This window comes from Parus major, chromosome 10, assembly GCF_001522545.3.
Source record: "Parus major isolate Abel chromosome 10, Parus_major1.1, whole genome shotgun sequence".
NCBI lineage: Eukaryota > Metazoa > Chordata > Aves > Passeriformes > Paridae > Parus > Parus major.
Window position 1 is genome coordinate 5,437,443 of NC_031779.1, and position 25,372 is coordinate 5,462,814.

Here is a 25,372-nt window from a genome sequence, read left to right on the forward strand (position 1 = left end):
TGGAGTAACTACTCAGTCTCATCCAAGAGACTAGAGTTCTCATTTGGATTATTATGGCCTAGATCTCAGGTGGTCATCAGCAAGACCTCAGTCTTCAGTAAGCACAACAAACCATTCCACTGAGCTGCAACTCTGATTCAAACCCTTATATCATTTCCTGCAACACTTTCTTTGAGTTTTCCCATGATGGTATTTACCCAGCTCGACCTCACTTCACTCAGGAACTGACAGGATTGCTGCACAGAGTAGTATGACTGCAGGCTCAGTTCTTACAAATAATACCAAGATCACTTGTACCATTAAATACATCAAAACCTTGTCAGCACTTGCAAATCATCTGTATCTTAACAAAAGTAATTTGCTTCAATCTTTTCCCTCTAGGGTGACCTGCCACTACAGCAAGGTCAATGCCTCTGAAAAGTTATTCCTGTTAGATATTTCAAGATACAACAATGATGCTTACATTTCTGCCTGGAAGCAGTGAGGGTGGGAAATAAGCTTTCTAAATATAACTGATCTGCAAACCATCTAGCTCTTTCATCACTGCCCAGAAAACATTTTGAGGATATTACTATTTAAATGCTGTCTTTTACTCAAGAATTTATTCTGCCATTTTCAACTACGCAAAATGCAGTCACTGGATGGAAAAGATCAGGTTTGGGTCAATCTCACTCCTATTTCAGAGAGCACACACTTTGTGCTGGCAGACTTCACTTTCTCTTTTCCAGACTTTTTAACAAACATGACCCAGCTTTAGCAGAGAGTTTCATAACCCAAGAGTGACAGCAGAGGCAACATGGCAGTCTGCATCTGGCTGCAAGACACATGACATTCAGTTTTTTGGACATCAATTACTGCCCAAAACCTACTTGTTTCCTATTTCTTCCCAAAACAGAGGTTATAAAAAGATGCTTCAGTTTTGCCTGTGAGGAGTGAATAGGAACAGCATTAAAATACAGATTTGGAGATTCAGTGTTCAGAAATGGAGTTGAGTAGTTGGTCCATGCTGTTGCCAAGAAGGAAGTCGATCTAAGTGTGGGGGGACTGGGGAAAGGCACACCTTACTGCTTCTTTTATATCCATTTTAATTCATTAGAGGATGAATGGACTTCTTTTCAAAATACCTCCCAGACAGATCAACCAGAAATCATGGCTGGGATGCAAGAATTAAGTAAAACTTGGTGCCATGAAGGAGGACCTCAAATGTCCATTCGTGAACAGAGCTGAGGGGCTTTTTCAGTTTCATTTTTTAAAGTCAAAGAGAATATATAATAGCCTACATAAAAATGTTACTAAAACCCCTATCAAAACATAATATTTCCCCTCTCATGACACTCCTGCTTTTAGTTTTCCATTATTTTAACAACCACAACTTAGTTTGCACTGTATTTGGGTGGGGAAGGAAAGAGAGAAAAGAGATAATCCCAAAGACATTTATGTAAAATTTAATTTAAATATTCTCTATCTTTCCTTCACCATAAATAAAAATATTTTTTGAATTCTTCACTCATGGTAAGAAATACAGAAATCAAGCTAAGGGGGGCAGAAACTCACTGCAAATCTTATCTTGCTGCTTGCCATACTACGTTTTAAAAGTGTATTCGCAAATCAAATCACCAGTATGGTGATGACTATGTTTCATATTTTAATGCTGTCTTCCAGAAGCCCTGAAACAATGCAGTCTCATATACAGACAGAAGTTAAAAGGCCCTATGACTTAGATGCAGAGTTTCTAATAAGAAATCAAGGTCTTCAGAAATACTCCAAAGTCAAGAATGAAATCCTAAATTCTTCTGAAACTTTAAAAGGTCACAAAAAACCTTCCAGTAAAAACCAGCCTACCTACTTTCCATTTTATGGAAAATGCTGCCTACCATCATCTTGAGAGACAACTGATTATCAGAACTGCTCTCTGAAAACTGAGCCTAGCTCCTAGACATGTCTGGAAATAGCAAGATGTTGATCACTACAGATTATACGAGATACTAATATATACTTTAAGTAAAACAGCATTAAAAAAAATGTCCTTGTATCAGAACTTCACCTGTCATTCAGTCATAACAGTAATTCAGTCACTACTACAAAAAGTATTCAGATGTTGCAGAAAAAACACAAAAAAAAGAGCTGTACTATTCAACTTTCTCACAGTAATGCATTGTGGGACAGTCAAAAAGGTAAGTACATACCTGGTTTCTGTGTTTTGGGGAAAGGACACACATCTCCCACAGAGCTTAGCTCCAAGTAGGGAAAAAACCCAGGTGATAAACAAAGTGCATGGTTCCTCCCTCAAGTACTTTGCAATTAAGTATCAGAAGATCTCTCAATAAAAGGTAACTGTAGCTATCTAATAAGCTTTAACTGAGTTTGAGACTCTTAAGCTTAAGTCTCAATTAAGAGTTAAGTAGCAGTCCAGTCCATGAAGCTGGAAGGGTGGTAAAGAAAGGCAACAAAACCTCTTGGTGAGAAATTCTAGCCTCTACTTCTCAAAAAACTTTCTAATGAGTCTTTTGACAGTAGTGCTGGAGTTCAGCAGTAAACCCTCTTCCCAGTGTTAAGGGTAATTCTGAGCACATATTTGTTTCATATTAGCATAAGGGGTTTGGTTTTGTTATCTGGCAGATGGAAGTAACTGTTTTTAACTGACTAAATTAATGCTATTGAAGTTATTAACAGTACGCATCATCAGCTTTCAACACCTAAGTAAGAGCTACTTAATCAGGTAACAAAACAGTCATACCAAAAGAGCTGGCAGAATTTTGGTACATAAAAGATCATAAGTGAAATTATAATTACACTTATACTTTCACATCATGCTATAAAAGAACCTCTGACTATGCTGCAAGTCCAACCAAAAATGAGATCTCTGGTTCCTTCCAATTATTTAAAATTTTGTTCAACATAACACCATATAAGTAACAGCATTTCATTATTTCTTTGTGCATGGACTAAACATCTCACTTCTGGTGTCACTGAAATTGCTGCTCCAATTGACCAGGAAAAGGTGCCCTTCAAGGGAAAGTGAGCTATCACCAAGCCTACGAGCCAACCTTATATTACTATGGCATTTTTTGTTTGACTATAAAGCAGTACTTATTTAATCAGTAATATGAGTAAAAAACTTGAAGTTTCCAGAGACTACAGGGATGACTGGACAGTTTCAAGATGAAAATATAAAGGGCAGTTAATTATATATAGAAATAACACTTCTTGCTCAAGAACTTGTTGACTTAAAAATATCTAATATTAAGAATATTAGATATTAGATAAATTAGATAAACATCACTACACATTGTAATTTTTACTTATACTTCCCTTTCATCATGTGGCTGCAGACAGAGATGGGATACTTTGTCAGCCTTCTGGTCAAACTGAGTGTTCACAAAAGGGCACCTACCTGAACAGTTACTTTGAATCAACAACATTAAAGCCTTTAGAATCAACAGTTAACAGGTCTGACAGAGAATTAACATTTTATCTGACCAGCTGACCTACACATGGGCATTTTTGTCCAAGGTCCATTCACCCCATCAATGCTACAATTTTAAAACGCCTTTATTCTATGATGAACTGAAGGCAAATTGTATAACTTGCTCCCTTCAGACAACACTTCCACATCTCCCTGTTTTTTGGATGAATGCAGCTATTTGGACCATGTTTCCGTGGCTGCTTTAATACTAAATTGCTGTCAGAAATGGCATCACACTCTGACTTTTCCTAAGCAATTAATTCCTTACTGACTCTCTTGTACAGCTTCATGATAGCTACATCAGAACTCAATTTAGGAGTAACTCAAACAAGAGGAGTCTAAATGCAAAAGCTGTCTTGCTATTCACTGGTTCCCAGCACACATTCCTTTGTGCAGGGTACACATTCTGACCACCCAGAATCACTGCTTCCAGCCAGTGGTTTGAGAAAGCAGCAAGCAAATAAGACAGTTTTGAATACACTTATTTATATGCAATTACATTGTTTTATGTCCCTGAAAATAAAGTTTTAAAACTTTCAAGCATAGTTACAGCCCTACCATGAATGAACACAGATTTCTACCTCACTTCACTTAGGTACAGATGTAATCTAAAGCTTTGTTTCTAGCATGGTTATTCGTAGGCAGGCTTATCTCTGAAGCCTAACAAACAAATAGAGCTATCACATGGAGCTTTTACACTACTTCTAAATTTAAACAAGGGAATATGACAGTTTCCTTTCCTTTTACTTCCTGACATCTGGCTTTTTCCTATTGTTTTCAAAAACTATCAGTATCCTGCGTTAGGCACACACAGCCAATTGTATGAACTCACCCTGTGAAGAGTCACTGTGTGTTGTTCCCATATAGCTGTTTCTTCCATTGTTGTGCTCTGAGGAGGAAAAAAAACCCAAAAAGTTTAGACTTCACTTTGAATAGTTGTATAATACCACAAACAGAAACTTACATTCAAAAGTAATATTAATATTCATATAGAATAGCTACAGAAGGAGTTGGCCTGGTTCATTCATTACACATTTCCTGCCTTTATATGTCACAGCTGAACTTCCTGTGCTCCTCTTGAAGGGAGCGGGAGGAAGAATAGGCAAAATAGATGACAGAGTTTAAAGTTATAAAGAAGTTTCAAGAGCAAGACTACAAGCAGCATTTGTGATATAGGCTCTCTTGGTTGCTTGTTAAGATTGCAGTAGATGTAGCTCGTCCAGTCAGTTATATTTATATCCTAACATTTGCACTTACACTCCCCTTTAGCTTGTTTTAAGTGCATGCAGATTAGCATTAATTCATGAACACCCAGCTACAGATTACAGTACCTGTGCTACTGTATTATGCACACAGGTCACATTTAATGGACTTCAGTTTAGTGCAGGCTAATTATTTTGGTGAACAGTAGCACTGCAGAAATAACGAGGTCCTCTCTAAGGTTACTAGATTAAACAGTAACATTATGACAATATTGACATACCTGCATTTCTGCTTAAAAGAGCACTACTTAGTGTGCCCTGACAAGCAAACATTTAGAAAGGAGAAAATAGCACGAGGGAGGAAAATGCAGCAGAGCCCAAGGCCCGAAAATGGCAGGAAGGCAGCAGGAAATGCATAGAGAACATCCTGCCGCTACATTTTCTACCTTTCCAGAGGGAGTGTCCCGTGTTCTGCTCCATACCTGCCCCCCCCTCCATAGGCATGCAATCCACTAATTAAAGAACAGAATCAGAACACAAACATCTCTGCAACATGGTGGTGCTATTTTTCTGAAAATCTACTTTGCTTTCAATTTTTTCAGTTACAGTAATTCAGTCGCTACAACGAAAAGTACTCAGAACTTTTAATCCAGTCCTGTATCACAAGGAACAGCAGTAGGAGTGTTTACTCTCAAAAACAATAACTCTGAAAACTTAATCTAATTTCAGAACATTGGAATTTGCAACTGGATTCAAAAAGCGAGTTCTTCTCATAATGCCAAAAAGCTCTGCATTTTGTGCTTGAATTTCAAGGGTTAGGATGTGCCACATTACTGCTCATTTCTCTTTCAGGGTTCACTTCTCTTCAAAGTGCTGTTGTGACTTAATTGGGATGCATTTCATTCAAACAGCTGCAATTCTCCTTAATTCAGTACCGAATGTTGCTCCTTTGCATTAAAAATTGATTCAACTCTACCTCAGAATTAGATTATTGCTCTCCAGCTTTTTAAACTCGGACCAAATATATACTAAAACAGTAACAATTTACACACACAAAGCCAGCTTTGAAACAAAACGTTTTGCTTGCTAAACGGTCAGGGAATACTGATTTTCTTCCCTATTTCTGATGTTCTCATTCTGTCTTAGTTTTGGCAAGAGCTTCTTAGGCTAAACATCTCATCAACAAGTGAAGACTTATCTCTGCAAGTAAATTTTTACAGCAAAAAAGCTCTAAGTAGCTTCTATTGAGAAGAAAGTGCAACAGGAATCCAATAAATGACTGGAAAAGTTATAATTTATATTGTAATTGAAACAGGCTGCCTCTTTTCTACCTGCAATTAGCAAGAGAAGTTAACCCTGCTCATTTACTGCGCTTGTCCTGGCAGCATTCTGGAGGTGCAGCCCCATGGCAGCCAGCACAGCCTGAGCTCCTTGGCTGACAGGGCTCCTGATTTCCATGGCTCTGAGTCCTTGTGCCTCCCTGCTGGAGCTCGGTGCACAGGGCAAACAACACCAGTGGCTCTGGATATGGCACAAACTGATGAAACCCAGTTTAACCAGCTCAGCACTGCTTCCACTGGGTCTCGGAGAACCGGCAAACCCAGAGTTGTGGCAGGGCAAGATAACAGCTAAGCCGTGAGTAAGAAAAGAAATTCTCTATGTAAAATGCTTCTGAGACCTGTGAGAAGACTTACTACTTCACAAAAAAACCCAAGACAAATGTAAAAAAAACCAAACCAACCTCACAAACTCACCAGCCTTTCTAAACCTGGACATGGCACTCACTGCCCAGTCAGACTGAGGCTGTCATTTTTAAAGCTTTTCTCTTTTCTGCAGGAACTCAGTCATTCCACTTCGTTCTCCATTTCTTTGCTCACACTATTGCTACCACCTCCCCTAGATTTTACTGATACACCATTTCAAATGCACAAGACTTGGAAACATCAAATATCCATTAGTTACACAGCAAAGTAAGTAATATGTTATTTTCATTCTTTCTGCATGCCCAAACAGTCCAATCAAGAACAGTGAAAACAGTTCAAAGGCAGTCTGAGGTGAGTGTTGGCTTTGACACAAACTGCTTATTTGGGTTAGTTTCTGAACTGTAAAGAACTGTATTCACTCACAAAAGACCAAGTGAAGTTTGAAGAAGACCTGTGAAGGTACTCACCCCACTGAGCACTGACAACTGAGACAGAAGAATGAGCCTGTGATCATCATGGGACCATGAGCCAAGGTCCCTGTTGTGACACTGCTCTTAGGCTGTACTCAAAGTGTTCTATTTTTCATGCTATCCAGCACTAATTTAAGGGATCTCAAGGTGACTCAGCAGGAACTGAGAAATATATGCAGCCTAACACCCAGAAACTAGGAATATAGGAGAATACTAAGATGCCCCAGTCTAGAATTTAACAGAGACCCTTTAATACCTTTGAAATGCACATGGACAACGTTGCAAACTCCTATATTACCAATGACTTTACAACACAGAATCACACAGAACCACATAATTTTTAAGGCTGTAAGGGACTTCTGGATATCACCCAGTCCAACAGCCTTGCCAAGGCAGGGTCACCTGGAGCAGGTGACACAGGTATGTGTCCAGTGGGTTCAGAATGTCTCCAGAGAGGGAGACCCCACACCCTCACTGGGCAGCTCTCCCAGTGTTCTGCCATCCTCCATGGAAAGAAGTTCTTCCTCATGCTGAGGTGGAAGTTCTTGTGTTTTAGTTTGTGGCCACTGCTCCTCGGCCTGTCACTGGGCACCACTGAAGAATCTGGCACTATTCCCTTGGCACCTGCCTGGAGATTATTTATATGCATAAATGAGATTCCCCTCTCAGTCTTCTCTTTTCCAGACTAAACAGGTTCAGTTTTTCCCTCACAAGAAATGCTCCAGATCCTTTATCATATCTTATCTGGCCAATGCTAGACCCTCTCCAGCAGCTCCTTGTCTTTCTCGTACTGAGGAGCCCAGAATTAAGCACATATATTAAGAATAAAAATAATAGAAAGAATGATGGCATTATTACACCAGTGATTTATTTTATGCTTTTGCTTTATTAAAGTGAAAAGTTTGCTTAAGCTCATGCTAAACACCTTTTTAGAGACAATTAGTATTCCCAGCTCTTTATGTCTTTGGGACATGTATGTGTTTGTGGGTTGGGTGATTTATTAATGTTTAAAAGATGGAGTCATATATGACATCGCAATTCATCAATATGGAAGTATAATTTGCTTGAAATCTTGGAAACACCAAATTTTGTTCAACTCCATCTTTGGAATTGCCCTAAGAAAGAAACATTTCAAAGTAAATACATTTTCAGAAAGCTCCTTTTGTGGGCTTATAAGGGTCCTTGAAATAACATTTTTTTTCTTCCCCTTCTCAACATATTTCTTTTCTTTTTCTCAAGGGTTGTTTTTTGGTTTTGGTTGGGTGTTTTGTTTTGGGATTTTTTTAGGGTTTTTTTAATACCATGCCTTTTTTCATCCAACTTTTACCTTCTCATACACATATGGGTATGCATGCACATGCACACATATGCTTTTCTTTCAAGCATCCCAAAGGAACAAAACCTAACAAAACACTGGCTACTACTGAACTGAGCAATTCAGTGATGCTGCAAACAGCATTACTCAGTTTACCTGCAGTGCAGGTGAAAAAGCTGTTGCCAGCAGCAGCACTGGAAGCCATCCACAGGCTTGAGAAGACAGTTCCAGTTCACATTTGGAAAGCTTCAAACAACAGCCACAGAAATTAGTATTCTACCTTAAAATAATGCAAGTTCCCAAGGGCAGGTTTCTTGCAGATTAACACTTTTTAGATTTCTACACCTCAGCTCAGACTAAAGCCAGAGCTCCTACACATTCTTGAAATCCAAGCCAGAATAGTTTCCCAATGTTTCTTTCCAAGTCTAGGGGTATTTAGTTGGGGAATTATTGCTCCCTTTTTAACTCAACTCTTTTCATAGGAAGTGAATTGTGTTCTGAATGACAAGATCGATTTCAAGGAATTGTTTCCTCAATTGTGATCAAATTTTGACAAAAGGTCAAACGAGTTTTTAACCACGTTACTTCTTAGTAAAATGTAACAGTAATTTTTGATAAAGAAATATAGGTGTTAAATACAGTTGCCATCCGTTTCCGTACCTTTTTCATTAAGGTAAAGTAGATTATTCCATTTTCAGAGAATGTAATATCTAGATATCCATCTAAAACAGATTTTCCTCTGGACTACACAAGAGGAACCTCTTGTGGGAAGCACTAAGTTGCATTTAGCGTCTTTAGTAGCCTGCTTTTGCAGATCAGCATTGACAGTTGTCGTACAGACAATTAAATGAAGCAACTGCTTCTGCTACCTCAGGGGGCATATTGCTCCTATTCTCCACAGAACACAGTGGGGAGAGGAAAGGTGTCTGCCAGCTGTGAGCTCTTTCATCCACAGCAAGCAAACAACAGGAAGGGAATGGTCAGATCACAAACTCACCCATGTACAGAACACCAGCTTTGCTTCAAGCTTGCAGTCTTGTGTATCCCATACTTACAATAAAATGCTCATGTCAAAAAACATTCCTGTGTATCCTGGTAAAACCATAACAACTGTGACAGTGTTCTTATTCATGACACAAAAAATGAGAAGGAAAAACTAGTATTGGGCCGTGTCAAAAAAGGGAAAAAATACTACATTTACTCTCTATGTACTCTAGAAAACTATATTACAGATAGCATTATCTGTAATTTTATATTTAGAGTGAAAGTTATTCTTCAGAATGACACACCAGACATACACACACCTCACCCATCTTGCTGCATTTCTATTTAGCTTCTAAAATTAATTTTCCATTATTCTTGGGGAAGTCTAGTTCAGCAGTAGGATGTTATTGAACTTCAAGTTCTAAAGGCTAAATGCAAAATCAATACATTTTGATTGCACTTGTGGGAGCAAGAATTAAAAATTGAAATCTGCTTATCAGATTTTGAACTCATATAAGAATTTCTGCAGTTTGTTATGTATCTAGGAGGTGATATTTATCATTCACTTTAAAAAAAAAATCGACATGATCAAAGTCAATATCCAAAACACACAACTTCCTGAGGAAGTATAAGAAAACAGAATCTTCCTCAGCCAGCCCAGAACAAGGAATGAAGAGGTCATTTCCCTACATACAGCATCTTTCAGCACTCAGATGCAGCAGTGTTGTTTAGAACACTGACCAGGATGACTTCCTACAGATACTCACCTTTGTCCTTGCCTAGTTAAACTACAGCCACCTTAAATTCCAACAGATTCCCTCCAATTGTCTTATCATAAAAGCCTTCAGCTGACTGGAGGCAGGGGACCCATTTTTTAACAGTTGTTCCCCAGTAATTAGTGCAATGAGGTCAGAATCCCATTATCTGACTGATTTTATCAGCTGAAAGGAGAGCTTTGTCTTCCATAGTCTAACACATACACAATGCACCACAGCCTCTCTACAGGGAACCTTAGAGGTATTTCTAATACTGGCAAGCCAACTCCTGGAGCAAGTGCAGGCAGTCAGGAGGAGGAGAGCACTAACGCAGGGTCACCACAGCAAGCTGCACACTGCTACAGCTACACTCCCACCCACAGCCCTGCTATGTCTGTTCTACACTCTGCAAACAGCCTGTATCTTCAGTTTTTCAACTGATCATCATTCCTTCCAAGGAGAAGGACCTGAACATATTTTTGAGACAAGATTCAAGAGATCAGACTAAGGACTCGGGGACTGCCACAGAGCATCAGATGCATGTTGTTTGTCTATTTTATTATCTCTTTTATATAGCAGTGGGAAATGCAGGAGGAAACACCCACTAAACGACTCTTCAGAGATGTGTATAAAAAAAACTTCACAGAATCACTGAAGCTGAGAAGCCAGTCTTTAGTCTCACCTTCTGAGTACATCCACAGAAGTGACATCAACCATTTCTTGAAACAGAAATAACCTTATTCTCCAAAGCATATGTACTAACCACTGAAAAGTAAAGCAGTGCTCATTGTAATTCCCTTCCATTTGATATCCTGGGTTCCAAGCTCTAGTGAAGAGTTCCACTCCTCCCAAACATTCATCTATATTAAACAGCCCACCTCATGAAAAGTCTGTATGAGGAAAACCATGATTAAAGCTGCTCTTCAGATAACAATGCACAATCCAAGTTTTAAAAAAATACAGACATTTCAACACTTCATGTCAGTAAAATGAAGCTACAGAGTGATTTAGATCACTCTGGAAGTACAAAGTCTCTACAACAGTACACAATACATGGACAGTTTGAACAATACAAGTCATCTTTACATCATAAAAATCAACCTTGAAAGGAAAAAATAGGACTAAGTATATACATACACATTTTAACAACAACTAGGCTGTTTAACCATTCCACTCAATTCTCCTTGTGCTTCCAAAACCACAATCCACTCTGCAAGAGACTACCTTACTAAACACAATTTCCAGTGCCTCCTGATCTAGAATTCCAAAGGTTAATGGCTACCTTTTGAACATAAAGATACTGCGTGTATCTAAAAACATTCCCTAGTTTTCTTGACAAATTTTTCTACAAGGGACATTTTTGCTTCAACTTCTGGGTGCTGTTCTCTCCAAGCTAAAATAGTAGCTCAGTATTTAACTCACCACATCTATGTACTACCCAGCTTGTTCAGCATGACTCACTTTTCCAGAATGGCCTCTCAAGTCTGAGCTTCACACATCACAGACAGGATCATAAAACCTTTCGCTTGGTGGTACTGCTGCTCAATGCAAAAAAATGTTAGACCTCTCTCCCAAAAAAGCCCCAATCAAGAACAGTATGCACAAATTTGGAGGGATGCTGCATTTTAGTTAAATAATTAAATACTGGATTACAGATCCAGTTAAATCTGAGTATTTATAGAAGTGTTTATGACACAGGCCTAGTAAATCACATTATCCATGAAAGGCAGAAGGCTGACAGTCAGGAATAAGGCAAAACAAACCAGAGTGCAAGACCTGCATACAGATGCATCTCACATGATCCCAGGTCAAGTTACTTCAGATGAAGAATACCACTCAAACACCCAGGTAACATTATCAGCCTGCAGCTAAGCAAAGCTTGCTAGGTCCTGATGGCTAAGGTGTGGGAAAACTTTGCTTCGGAATTTGGGTTCCTTGTCTATTTTGCTTCTTTCCATTTTGCTTTCCAGCTGGCAGTGAAACCACGTAGGATCACAAACTCTGAAGTGCTGGCAGCAGTGTTTCACAGATCACTACTCCAGGCCAGTACACTAGCAAAAGATAGCAAAATCACACAGAACAAGAGAGGCTAAAAAAGCAAAGAGGCAAGCCACATTTCTCCCCCCAGAAAGGGATGTTGCCACAGAGAAGCACAGACCACTTGCACTTTGCTTTTGCGTTATGTAATTTCTCTACCATACTGACCTAGGTCAGTATTATTAGGACCTAGAGATTCCTAATTTAGAGCATAAATTTTAACATGTAATTGAAAGGATTTATCCTCTCATTATTTACCTCAAATTAGATTTATTTTTTTGTCATTTCAAAACCAAGATCTTCAAGGAACTCATGTAATATTTCAATTGTTTAAATCTTGGGATTTAAAAGCAATTATTTTACCACAATAAAAGCAGCTTAGGCAGTACACACTGCCCTCCTAATAATTTCCATTGTCAAAAATATCCCCTCCCTCATATCTTGTGCAAGTGTTACACACATTTATTTGGCCATTGTTACCTGTATCCCCACCAGTTCATCTCAAGTCCAATGACAGCAACTGCTCCTGCTACAGTTTGGAAACTGCAGCCTCCCACCAAATAAAATAAACCCTACTGAAGTGCACCAGTGGAGCTCAGAAGTGTGCACAGCTGGGACCAGTTTCCCAGCAAGAGCACAGAGCAGCAAATTCCAGTCACATAATACCTACCTGGGGGGTTTGTTTTAAAACCACAGTGGTGGTCAAATGGTGGTGCAGACTGCCCAGGAAGGCCATGGGATATCATCCTTGGAGGTGATCAGAACTGATCTGAATGAGATCCTGGGCAGCCCTGTAGCTGCCCTAGCTCTGACTATGGGGCTAGACTAGATGATCTCCAGAGCTCTGTTGAGCTGTGTTGATCTGAGCTCACTGTTCTGCAATTTTTCTGTAAATCAGATTTGGTGAGAACTGTTTTGAGCATAAGACTTGGACTAGCTGATCCCTAGAGTCCCTTCCAACCTTAATTACTGTGTGATTCTATGTAAGCCACATTTCCAGCACATTTCTGAAAGCAAATCAAATCATCCAACTGCAGACACAACCTCCACCTCTACTCTCATAAAGAACATCAGCTGGAATTATTCCAGTTCGGTTTTTCCCTTGGGGGAGTAGAAAAACACAGTATCAGTATCAAAGAAAGTGAAATGATACTGTATTAGCTTTATGTAAGCCTAAATATATCTTCTCTGACTGTGGCTTCTTATTTAAAAAATACAAAACCAAAATGCACACAAGTAATAGACACATCCACCAAGAAATCACCGACATGAATGTAGACATCAGAGCAGCAATCAAAGCATTCAAGCACTTCACCTGAAGATAGACTGCTTCTCACCTTTTTTTTAATCAAGAGAATCATAATCCAGTTACCAAGCACAGCACCATATAAATTTTAGATCATTTTACTCAGAAGATCTGTCAAATGAGTGCCTCAGGACAGGCAACAGTATCTCACCAAGACAGAGGTGGGTTGATTTTCCAGGATCAGAGGTTACAAGTATGAATAAATGTTTAAGAGGCTTGCATTACAATTACAGTTACAGGTGCACAATAAAGGCCTTGACATGTTCCATTGTAACAATAAAAGTGTGGCCTACATAGGTTAATTTATCTAAAAATTGGGGGGGAGAAGGGTGCTGCTTGTTTTGTTTTTGCTTTTTACAGCCAACATAGCCACAGCAAAACTATACATCCTACAGTTAACTTACCAAATTCTTATAAAATTAACATTTGAAATGCGGGTGTTCTGAACACGCACACACACACTACATTTTGCCTCATGGAAGCAGTTTACAACTATTTTTGAAGTAGCATGATCGGCAGAGTGGGAGTTTGTTTCCCTGATGTTTTATCCCTTGAATCTCAGTATGAAGAAATATGTCACTGGGCAGTAAGCCTTTCACCCCTGCCCTGCTTGTAGGTACAGAATTTCTTCCTCTGAATCTCAACCAACCAATCTCAGTAAGAAATTTCAGGAAAAGTGTCCTTCTCTACCCCGAACAACCACACACCCAGATGGCATCTTCCCACCCTCAACCTGAGTAACTGTCAGTTAAGAAGATTCAATTTTAGCAGTCACATGGCCACTAGAGCATCTTCAGAACACAGTAAAACTGAGCTCACATTAACTTCACACATCCAAAGAAAGCAAGTCTCAAATCAAGGATACAGAAATACAGGAGTTCAAAAAGGAAGAGAGGGTAAATAATGTTAAGTCTTACAGCTTCTTGAAAAAGAGTAACTTCTTGTGTTAAAAGTTGTTAGTGACTTTGGAGTAAGGACACAATGTTAAGAAATAGTTTGGTTTAAAAAAGCACTGTTACAGGGAACACAGCAGGGTTCTGTTTTACTTTCAAATGCAGTGTTTGTGAATTGAGAGAGGAAGGGAAACAAGTCCAGGAAGTCACTGGGAGAGAAGAGAATGAGAACTAGAGCAGCCATACCCCCCTGGCAGGAGATGGATATGAGACTTGGATTAGGAGGACGAGCTAACAAAGATCACCACAGCATTCAAAAGGCTTATTCAGCTATCAGCAAGGTAAACATACCTAAACCTTCTTATCAGGCAAGTGTGGAAAGGAGAAAACACCTAATTTGTCCTCAGCAAAAAGGAGCATCTAGCTTTCATATTATTTCACCATGAAATGTGAATTTCCCATTTTTTAAAACACCTACCTTGAAGAAGAATCTGCTTAAGCAGACAATCTACTACACTTTGAGAGACAGTAGTGAAGTGTTAGTCTCTCCTTGCTTATATGCACATTGGTCTGTTACAAGATTTTCCTGCTGAAAAAACTGTTTCTAAAGCTAACACATTAATTATCAGTAGGTGTTACAGAAAAAAAAAAATGCATGCTACAATTGCCCTTGCATTCAGTCTCAAAACTGAGTAACATAGCTCTGACAGAACTCAAAACCTGGTAATAAGTTGAAGGTGTAGAATGAAAAAAACACTGAGATGTATTAGTCAGTGAAACCAGTGTTTAAACTCTGAACAATATAATGCAGGAGAAGAGATGTGGGGAAAACGTCCTTTGCTTTTTCAAGCTAAGCTGTTCCATTGCATTCAGCAGCCCACAGACCTGCAGAAGAACTTTCATATCCCAAGAAGCATCTTCCTACAGTTCAGTCAGCTGTCCAATTCATTTTCTTCAGTCCTTTGTATCCCTTATACCTTTATACTACTGCTATGAAAAATCAAAGTGATTGTGAAGGTTCAGTTTCCAAAGAGTGGTGCAAAGGGGTGAATGGGGTGTAAGGAAAAGCAATTCAGTTGTGTCAACCAAGTGAAGAGGTTGAGGCAAGGCACAGCAGCCAGGGGGACTTGGAGCAAAGTCTGCTGTCAGCCCAAGTACACCAGAGTGCATTGAATATCTCCTTAAAACAGCACCTCGAAGCCATTACTCTGCAATAGGAAGAGTTAAGGAGCAGCAACAGCCTAAAGCTTAAGACTACTTTCATTCTCAGCACTGAGGATCTCCTCTACTCAAAAAGCTACTCTGAACTGTAACAAGGAGTAAGGTCTGGCACTGATGATGGCTTTCTTGAGATGGAAAAGGACCAACCAAGAAGAGAAGCTAGCAAAATAAAAACAAGAAACTTCTCAGGTGGGTTATTCATTGACTATGAACACAGAAATACTGCCCATATAACAACATACCTGCAGAGACTTTGATGATAACTCTCTCTGCTGCTTTCATGGGTAACACAATTGCTTATTCACAGCCAGTTAGAGTGGAATTTTTTTTTACTCTTAATCCTGACTATGCTATTAAGGTATTTGCAAAATGTGGATGTTTCATTTTAGAAGGCAAAAGAAACCTCATTTTTACCAAACACTTACAAGCATGCTTCATAGAAAACACATACACATTTTTCTACCTTACAATTTATTAATATTTTCCTTTTTTAAGTGGTCTATTCCCTTCTCTTTAGGAGCCAAGGCCACTAACAAGCACAAGAGAATATAACAGCAGCTCCAGAAGAATCTGCAAGCAGAAAGAACCAGTAAGACATGTCCACGCTTTCTTCCCTTTCCTTAAAAGGACACACAGCAGCAAGGATGACCCTGCCACCCAAAACATCATCTTATTTCAATCATAAATCATGTTCTTGAAGAGCAGCAATGAAACCAGCTCCATCAGGGAGCCAAGACTGGACAAGAGGCACTAAAAGCAGGCCTGAGACGCTGCCCAGCACCATCAGCTGCCCTGATCACAATTCTCCTCTTTGATTTACTACTGGCAGCAGTCCCACCACTGCCTGTCACTATACCAGTTGTTCACAACCAGACCCCTCCAGAAAAGCTGGATACAAATCACTACATACCAACTTAAGGAAAGCACTTTTTAGAAACACCATGTTCTTGTTTTTTGGGGGTTGGATTTTCTCTTTTGTAGACTGCATCCCTACCGCAGTCTAGCTCCAAATAGCTCCAAATTCCTATGAACCCCAGGCTGAAAAATTATCCCAGCCATTTCTCACTCACTGAGTCAGAAGCCAACACCCAGTCTCCTTCCCACCCCTCATGAAGCAAGGGCAGAACAGACACTGGCCACAGTCACTGGAAAAAAATGGCACAGTAATTACTGGACAAGAGGCTGTACACAGGCTTCAATCTGGCCTCTGCAGGTATTCTGATTTACACAACCATCACATCATTTCCCATCCCACCCTACAGACATGCAGCTGGGATTGCTTTCTATCCTGTTTGCACATCAAAGCAGAGGAATGGAACAAGGGAATTCACTAACATGTTCAAGAGCAATAATTGTTGACCAGATTAGAACTTCCTAGCAGCAAGTTGCCTTATGCATACCATGAAGAACAGCACACTTCAAAAGCAATTCTTCTCATGAAAATCTATTTGGTAGACTTACAATCATTTCCACCACTGTAGATGAACTAACACTGAATTTTACATAAAACCCAGTATGCAAATCCAGAAAGCTTAAATTACTTAAAATTACAATATTTCAGATCAAATAGCTTCAAGGCCTGATTTTTGCAGTTTCAACTTGACCTTCCACTCCCCCAATTCAGTTTTAAGGTGACAGAAAGCCCATTCAGACCTAAAAACACAGTCCCTTCAAAGGGGAAAAAAAGAGCCACACCCAGAAGGCCAAAGGTTAACTATAAAAATGGTCAAAAAGATACTTTTGTATTTACATCAGCAATTTAAACTAATTTCAGTGGAACATGCTGCCTCACCAACAGCTTTACCCACATGCCACTAACTTCTATTCCCACAACTGCAAGTACATCCATGATACAAGATTATGTTCTTGACCAAAACTGCATTATGTCCATTCATCACCACTCTGGAATGCACATTCCCAAGTATGCAAGTCAACTATGCAGGCAGAAATTATCTATTTAATAGAAAAGCTATTTTAAAATATGCATTGGGCTTTACAGAATTGCATCTCCTAGCTACCTTGAACCATATTTAAAAATGGAGTTGGCAAACCCAAAGCCCTTAAAGAAGAACAAATTTCTCTATTTTTTTTTTTGAAGTTGTTCAGATTATACTTCACATCAAAAAGTGCAAGAAGGAAAAGCTGCAAAACTATAACCTGACACTCCAGTTTGCAACCTGAAAACAGTCAAGTTTATACAACCTTTACCTCATCCCTGGATAGCCCCAGCACTCCTTGTGCTACAGAAAGCAGCTCAATGGATCTTCAGCATTCTGAATGCAATAAATTATAGGAAAATAACAAACAGGTTACAGACCAAGAGAAAAAACTAGTGTAGACATTGAAGTCTTGCCCCATTTGTTACCTTAAGTTTTACATTCTAGAGCAAGTTAAGACTTTAATTGACAAAAGAGAACAAATTCACTTCAAGAGTGACAAAGTTGAAAAAGAAGCAGGAACAGAAACCCCATTTAGCTGTATTTTCCGCCTCTGCAAATATTCATTCACATTGTTGTGCATTAACTCCAATCTGTTCCACAAAAAAAAAAAGGAAATCAATGGCAGAAGAGCTTCTCTACTCTTGCCTGAGGTGAGTCAGCACCTTGATTCATGAGGGAAGGTGCACATAAAACAATGTCATTTAATTTCACAGCTAAACAAATTCTCTGAAGAGAAGAACTTCACTTGTACCACACTCTTGCCCTTGGATGTTACCACCAGCACCCCAATCATGAGGTGTATATTGACATCTACAAGTAGAGGATGTGAAAGGCAAGTTTTGTGACAACATGGGCCTTGGATAAAACAGCAACATATTTTTATGATTGCTTCATGACCTTTTTAATAGGAACTAAGTTATTACAAGGTGATACAGGGGAAAAAAAGTGCTTAAAAGCTCTTTTCCCATTCCATGTCTGCTTTACATCTTGCAACTACACAGTAAACTAAGGATTTTAGCTGCCCACTTCTGGCAAATTGAACACACTAAGGTTCCACAAGCACGTACCAATTATCAGTTTGCATGCATTTATCAGACTGGTAACATTTTCCTTGACAGTGCATTGTCAGCTTAGGAGTCAGTGCTTCCAAGTCATGTTTACCCTTAAAAGATCAAAGGCAAGGCATGCTTTACCATAACAATAGTGCAGATTATTGACGCACATACTTTACAGATTTAAGTATTGAGACCAGTGGCAGTGACACTTCACAGAGGTGTAAAGTTTCAGCTCCTCTCTCCAAACTGGAGGGAAGGCTGTTCGTAAAGCATTAGGTATGGAATAGATTAACATCATTATTTCAAATAACCTACAGCCCCCCATACCTATATAGAACACATGATTTCATCTGTACTATTAAATGCAAACATCAGTACTACTTTGAAATAATTTTCAAAATCAGTATTTTAGGTTTTCTTTATTTTTAGGATACAATACAAGTGCATTTTCAGTTTGGTTTTTCTTTTGCTACTGCTATTAGCACTGGATACACACTTCTTACATGGTGAAATCTGAGCTTCTCTTGTAAGCAAGAGATAAGCATCAAAACACACAGAACTGTAGTATCTGAAGCTTGCACTTGGAACTCAGCCTAAACAAGGCAGATAGAATGGTAAAGTTAAATTGCAAAGCATTTTTACTTTTTAGTAAACTTTACATTTGTTCCATAATACATTTTAGAGGGTCTTTTCCCTACCGTCAAACAAATTAGTCTACTCCAGTGCAAGTTAAAAGAACATTTAGCCTAAATCATTTACACCAGTCCACAAAAAACATCATTCAACATGACCAAAAGTAATGCTCTTATTTAAATGCATGTCCATTACTTTCATGGATTTGTTTTCAATACTGAGAAGAGGAAGAAAAATGTTGCATACTTTACAAGCATTCACTAACAAAACATAAAAAATTGAGGTATCAAAGAAAGCTACAAATAAAGCCCAGTAAATACAGCCATCATGTATATCCGACAATGATAATCTAGACATGCCAGCATGGTAATACCAAAAGCTTTCTGTGGACTGGTTGAATAGGAGAATGTCATGGCATTTTCAGAATTGCCTTTACAGCTAAACTGCTGGTGGTCTCCCTGTCTGTGCAGGCCTGGAGAACTACCTTTACTCTCAGTCCTAGGTACCTAATACAGAGACACATCATAAATTATTTACTATAGCAGTCACTTTGGTACCTTTTAGAAACGGAAACAGAAAAATTAATTATGTTCAAGTACATTGCACAGATAAAACACAGCAAGTGAAGAATCCCAAACTAATCACTACACCAAGATGTGTCCACAATGCAATAGTGGATGTCATGGCTTCAATTCAACTTTGAAATGAATCAGCTAATGCAGTAACTCAAGCAGAGCAGCTTGAGAAGCTGCTCTCTCCCTCAGTCATCATCATTTCATCAAGATTAATCCCTGATTGCAAGCCAAGCTATGGTGAAGATGAGAAGCATGTAGAGTATTTCAGAAGAGGAACTCTGAACACAAAGACTAAAAATAAAAGTCTATACATAATTACTGAGAGATGCTACCCATCAAATCCACCTCTTAGCAAGTATTTCCCATCTGTGCTTAATGGGCAGATGTCTTTTTCGTTTACTCAGCACATTTTTTGAAATGGAAAAGTATGAATGACATTCGAGTTGTTTATCCAACCAGCTGGAGAAGAAACTCGGTAAGCACTTGGTTAACAGCTGAAAAGACTGTACAATTTTGGTGAATTACCTGTTTATCCCAGATTATAGCTTCAGTTCATTCAACTGGTGACCAAAAAACTATCAAGTTGCCTGTCACTGAGAATGAGATATTGTGGAAGAAAGCAACTGAATTATCTACAAACCTGCATATTCAGCAAGCCACAGTCTTTTCCAAGGAACATCCTCTTAAATGAGTAAGAAACCAGAAGAGTTTAGCTTCAGGACAGACAAATCTGTTTGATGAGTCAGTTCAATGGAAAAACCTATCAGGAGACCACAGCTTGCAGAGAAACCATTCAATCTAGAGTATTCTTTGGGAAAAAAAATCCTGAAGACTAAATAAATGAGGATAAAAAACAGTGAAAAACTTCATCAGAAAGGTGAGACATGGAAGAGTAGTTCCAGCCAAGATAGCTGTAGTACAATTTTATCATTCAAGTGAGAATTGAACAGCAAAACAAAATTTACTGCCAGAATGCTTTCAAAGATTGACTGATAATAGCCATATCTTCACAGTCATGCAACTTCTAATGATTTGCAGGAGAAAATTAAGTGCAGTGACAATATCTAAATCTGTACCACTTGTAGCAATATTTTGATTTAGTTGCATCTTTTCCACTCATTTTTGTAGCTTCACCTTCAGAAGTAACTTCTTCTGAAATGTAATCCTCTCAAAGATACTATAATGTTATCAACACATGTAAGCTATGCATCCTTTTTGCCTCACTGTGCCATTTAAATTGATCCAGATTAACACATGTTGAACTGAGCTGTGGAAACTGTTTTCTTCTAGGAAAGTTAAGGTGTAACTATGAAGTACATAAGAAAATAAATACAAACCCAAATATTTTTGTCCTACCAATCACCACCACAAGTACAGAGTTCATATCCAAAAACACTCACTAAGTAACTACATCGTTCAGTTAGTTTCCTGCTGTAAAATTATTACTCATTCTATTCTCTTCATTGCATTGCTATAGCAGGAAAAATATATCACATTATTTTACAACTTGAAATTCATGTTTTAGTGCATTGTCACTGTATAGTAGGTAGTCAAAGAGCAAAGGCAGTTTTAAGTACACCAGTGCATACCCTTGCATACACAACACTACTGCATCTGCATACTACTAAAATCAAGATATTTTAGGCACAGGTTGTGCATATTTTGCAGTTACTGAAACTGCAGTAAATAGTGAACTCCTGATGTCACACTTCCCCAAACAAGGAGACAATGCTGCCATGCTGTACAACAGAAGCTCAGGATTATATAAAGTGCCATACATGATACATAGAGTATCAATCAGATGTTACCTCTATTTTCCACTTCTCAGCAGAATAGAACAGAGATGGTTAGTTTTTGATCCAAATGCACTGAACTCTAACAGGCTTAGAATGTGAGATACAGACAACTTATAGACTATATTAAACATAAACATATTCCCTGGAAACAAAGATTAAATTGTAAATTGCTAAACTTGCCCTTCATAGGTAACAGGCTATCATGCTTATTATGTAGATTCTTACTTGAATTAGATGTCTACTTCTCCCAAACACTCAGCACCTTATTTTTAGAAAGAATATGGATTCTGTGTTTTGCAGAAGAAAAAAAACCCAATTTGTTCTTTTAACAGTCACACCAGACTACTGGAATTAAAGATCTTATTCTTTTGTACTTATTTCTCCTCTTTCCATGATCTCTGCGATTCAGGCACTACCTAATCTAACAACTATTAATAAAACTAAATGAAAGTAAAGATAGTAAATAAAAAATCAAGTCAGCCTAATCTCTATTCATGCTCTAGTCCTGTGTCTGATACACAGGATAGAAGGTACTGACATAATTACCATGTATGATGTCCATTAAGCATCAGACACTAAAAGGAAACATTTGTGAAATCCTTCTTATTCTTCACACCAATTCAAGAAAATACATCAGAGCTCAAACTATAGAATATATGCTACATTGCAGTAAACTACTTTCCACTGTACTTGTCATCAATAAAGGAGCATTGTTTTTTAATCCCTTCTATCCCCTGCTCTGCCCAGTCATACTTTCTTCTCCCTAATCCACCCACTCTTTAAAGCCACCGCATGAACTTCTCAAGGCTGCTTGTTTGCAACAGCTCTGAATAAACCCCACAAACAGCATCTCTCTCACACACATGGCTATTTTTGAAGTGAAAATTAACACAAATACAATTTAAATGGAGACAAGTCAACAACTGGGCCCAGATAAGAACTGTGTGTGTAGTCAGCAGGGAAGGAGTGTTGTTATAGAAAATGGGGGCTAAAAGCATGGAATGAGAGCCGGCTTTGTTCACAGGCAGTAGCCTAAGTGCCTATCAGTCAGCAAAAGCATTTTTAAAACAGCTGCATCAAAGCTTTCTGCAAGTTAGTCAGCATGTGACAGGCCAGCACATTACAACAGTGCCACAGCAATCTCTGCATAATAGGAGTGCTCTGGGTGACCTGAAAGGTCAGTGTTTTCAAGCATTCCAATAATCTGTAAATTGCCTTGGCTTATCACTTGGGAGCAACATAATTACATTGCTTGAAGGGCTAGGATAGTAAAGACAGATTTTAGGTATTATGTTTTGGTCAGCTTCATACTAACCTCTACACTGTAAGCATATCCAGGAAACTCAGAATAACGTGCAAATTTAAAAAAGGAACATTGAAACATCAAAGTCTGCTCCTCAGATAGAGGGAAAATTATTGACCAAGTTTTGTAACTGTCTACAGTAGTTCATGAAGTAGAAATATCTTTGAAGATTTTTTTTTTTTAATTTCTTAACAAGTGATCCAAAGTGTTTGAAGTTACTTCCTACAAAACTGATTTTTAAATACAGCAAGACTGCAACTACTACTGAGTAAATTAAAAGGTCCTGTTCTGGAAGTTAAAAGGTAGAGCAAGCAAAATGCAATTTACATAGTAAGAATTTAGTTCCAGTTGAAAACAAGTGCTTTCTATCAGAGAAAATAAAAATTATTGTTGCCAGCTACAAACACCCCAAGCAATTTACTCATAGCTAAGCAAGGCCAGTCATTGACTTTAACAACAGATTTTTCTAGAAACAGAAAAGCAAAATTAGATCCAGCAGTCAATCTACCTCACAAGATTAAAAATGTAGCATTTAGCTGCCAACAGCCTAATCAGGCACAGTCAGAACTATCTCAACCCACTATTGATTGGTGCTTCTGTGGTGCCCCAAAGCACAGAATGCAGTCACCAAGCCAAAGCTCCCTGCACAGGATCTGTCCTGGCAGCTCCCCACGTTCCTTCACCCTGTCCTGTGCAGCCCTTTCGCTGAACACCACCAGCACCTTCTGCTTCCACTGCCACCACACCACTAACAAATCTAGCTCTACTTCACTAATGGCAAATTCAAACATCCATCATTCACACAGGAGGGAGAAAAAACAAATACAAAGAACAAGGCAAAACTTCTCAATTTTAATTCAATCATAAAGAAGAAAGAAAAAAAGCCTATGCAATATTTTTCTGACTGCTTGATTTTGTTTAAAGTACTTTTAAGGCATGGTTGATTTTTTTTTTAACAGAGAAAATAAATGCAGTCAGAAGTTCAAACTAGGAAAATACATGCTGCAGAAATATCACATTTATATTTAAAAGGCATCTCCTGCCTGTTTAAAACTACAATGCTAGCACAACTTTAAGTGCAGAACATAAATCTCACATTATTGCAAACCAAACTAAGTTTACAGCTAGAAAGACAATCTTAATATTACTGATAATGCAAGTGACTTAAAAGGTGCCCTCATCATGCAGGAAGGAAAAAAACCAAAAAACAACACTACCACTAGAATGACTTGTGTAAACCACTAGTCATTCTAAAGGAGAAGGTATCTCAGTAACTCTCAACCACTGGCTCCTTGCTATTCCTTACACACCTTCCCAAGATAGAGACATTTACTGACTGCAAATAACCACAAAAATGAAAACTTTAATGTTACCATTGGTATTCAAACAACTGAAATGACAGATCCCCTCATTTGAAACTCAGCACTTTCCTGGGCAGTTCTAGGGTGGATTTACCATTGCACTACCAGCAATAAACAAACCACAATAAACTACATGAGCATAGGAAAAAATAACCCCAGAGTGCTTCTATAGCACTGTATCTGATGCAGATGAAACATGTTCTTCATTCAAGCCATCAACATTGTTTCTGTAAACCTGCATACCTTCCTTATACTTCCTAGATAAATGCTCCCTGCTTTAGGAATATTAATCCAGCCTAGATTATCCAGAGAGCAAAACCCAATCAAAATGCAAGTGCATTTAGTTCTCTCATATGAGATTACACTCCAGGAATTTCCATTCTTACATAGCTGGGTTATTAACAGAGGGGTTTATCCTGTATGCAATGGCCAATCACTTTCCACAACTTAATTTCAATTCTGAAGGAAACACAAGTTCTTTTGTCAGATAGCCATGCCTTTAAGCTTGGTTTCAAGATCTAATACCCACCAAAAAAATTATTTCAGGAGTCCAGGTTTACAGGAAAAGCCAGTACCCCGTCACCTAACACTGTGCTGAGAAATTAATTCATGTGAAGGCATTCATGGGCAAAGGAACATTTGTTTCAAATAACATGTAGGAACAATCCTGGGTCAAGTGACATGAAAAAGTTATTAAACAAGCATCCTGTGATGAGAGGGTTAACATGATCTGGCCTTCTCCCAGAAGTAATTCTGGGGAAGGCAATCATCCAAAATGAACATGAACTACGTATTTATTACAAGTCTTGGAATTTGTTCAGACAAACAATAATTGGTAGAATTAGCCCCAGGTACTATCCTGATTCCATGCAAATTACAATAACTAATTAATTGATACCACATTGTCAAGTAGCACCTCAAAGTTACTTCTAGAGCTTTACAGCCACAGTCATTCCAATTGTTACTTTCTATAAAAAACAATAAATCTCTAGATTACATAATTTACGCCTTTTATATTTTCAATGAAGCTGAAAGCATCTGTGTACATATTCTTTGTTTTGGTTTTTTGGTTTTTTTTACTTTTAAATATGTTTTTATATACCTTTTTATAGCAACATGTGCCAGATCAGTCCTTTGTCAAAGTTATGTCACCACTGCCGTAATTTAACTAATAGAAAAACTGACATCATTGCTCAAATTTCACAATCTGTCCTGTTTCACTATGCTACTGCTTCTGGTTATAATTTAAGGTTATTACTTCCTTTTAATTAACTTGAAAAATTGAGCAGCGTCTCTTCAGCCACAAGTAACTTCTTAGTAATTTTTGCATTATTGAATTCATGGTGAATATAACTAA

General features: G+C 38.4%; 1 protein-coding gene across 9 annotated transcripts in view; it reads right to left on the reverse strand.

The window, feature by feature from the left end:
• The window catches only part of TJP1 (tight junction protein 1), a 158,291-nt gene that overhangs the window by 37,261 nt on the left and 95,658 nt on the right, over positions 1–25,372 (reverse strand). For all 9 annotated transcript variants that reach the window (XM_015638900.2, XM_015638899.2, XM_019007927.2 and 6 more), the window contains exon 3: positions 4,299–4,355. In XM_015638900.2, coding sequence (XP_015494386.2) covers positions 4,299–4,355 — 57 coding nt within the window. The remainder of the gene's footprint in view (positions 1–4,298; positions 4,356–25,372) is intronic.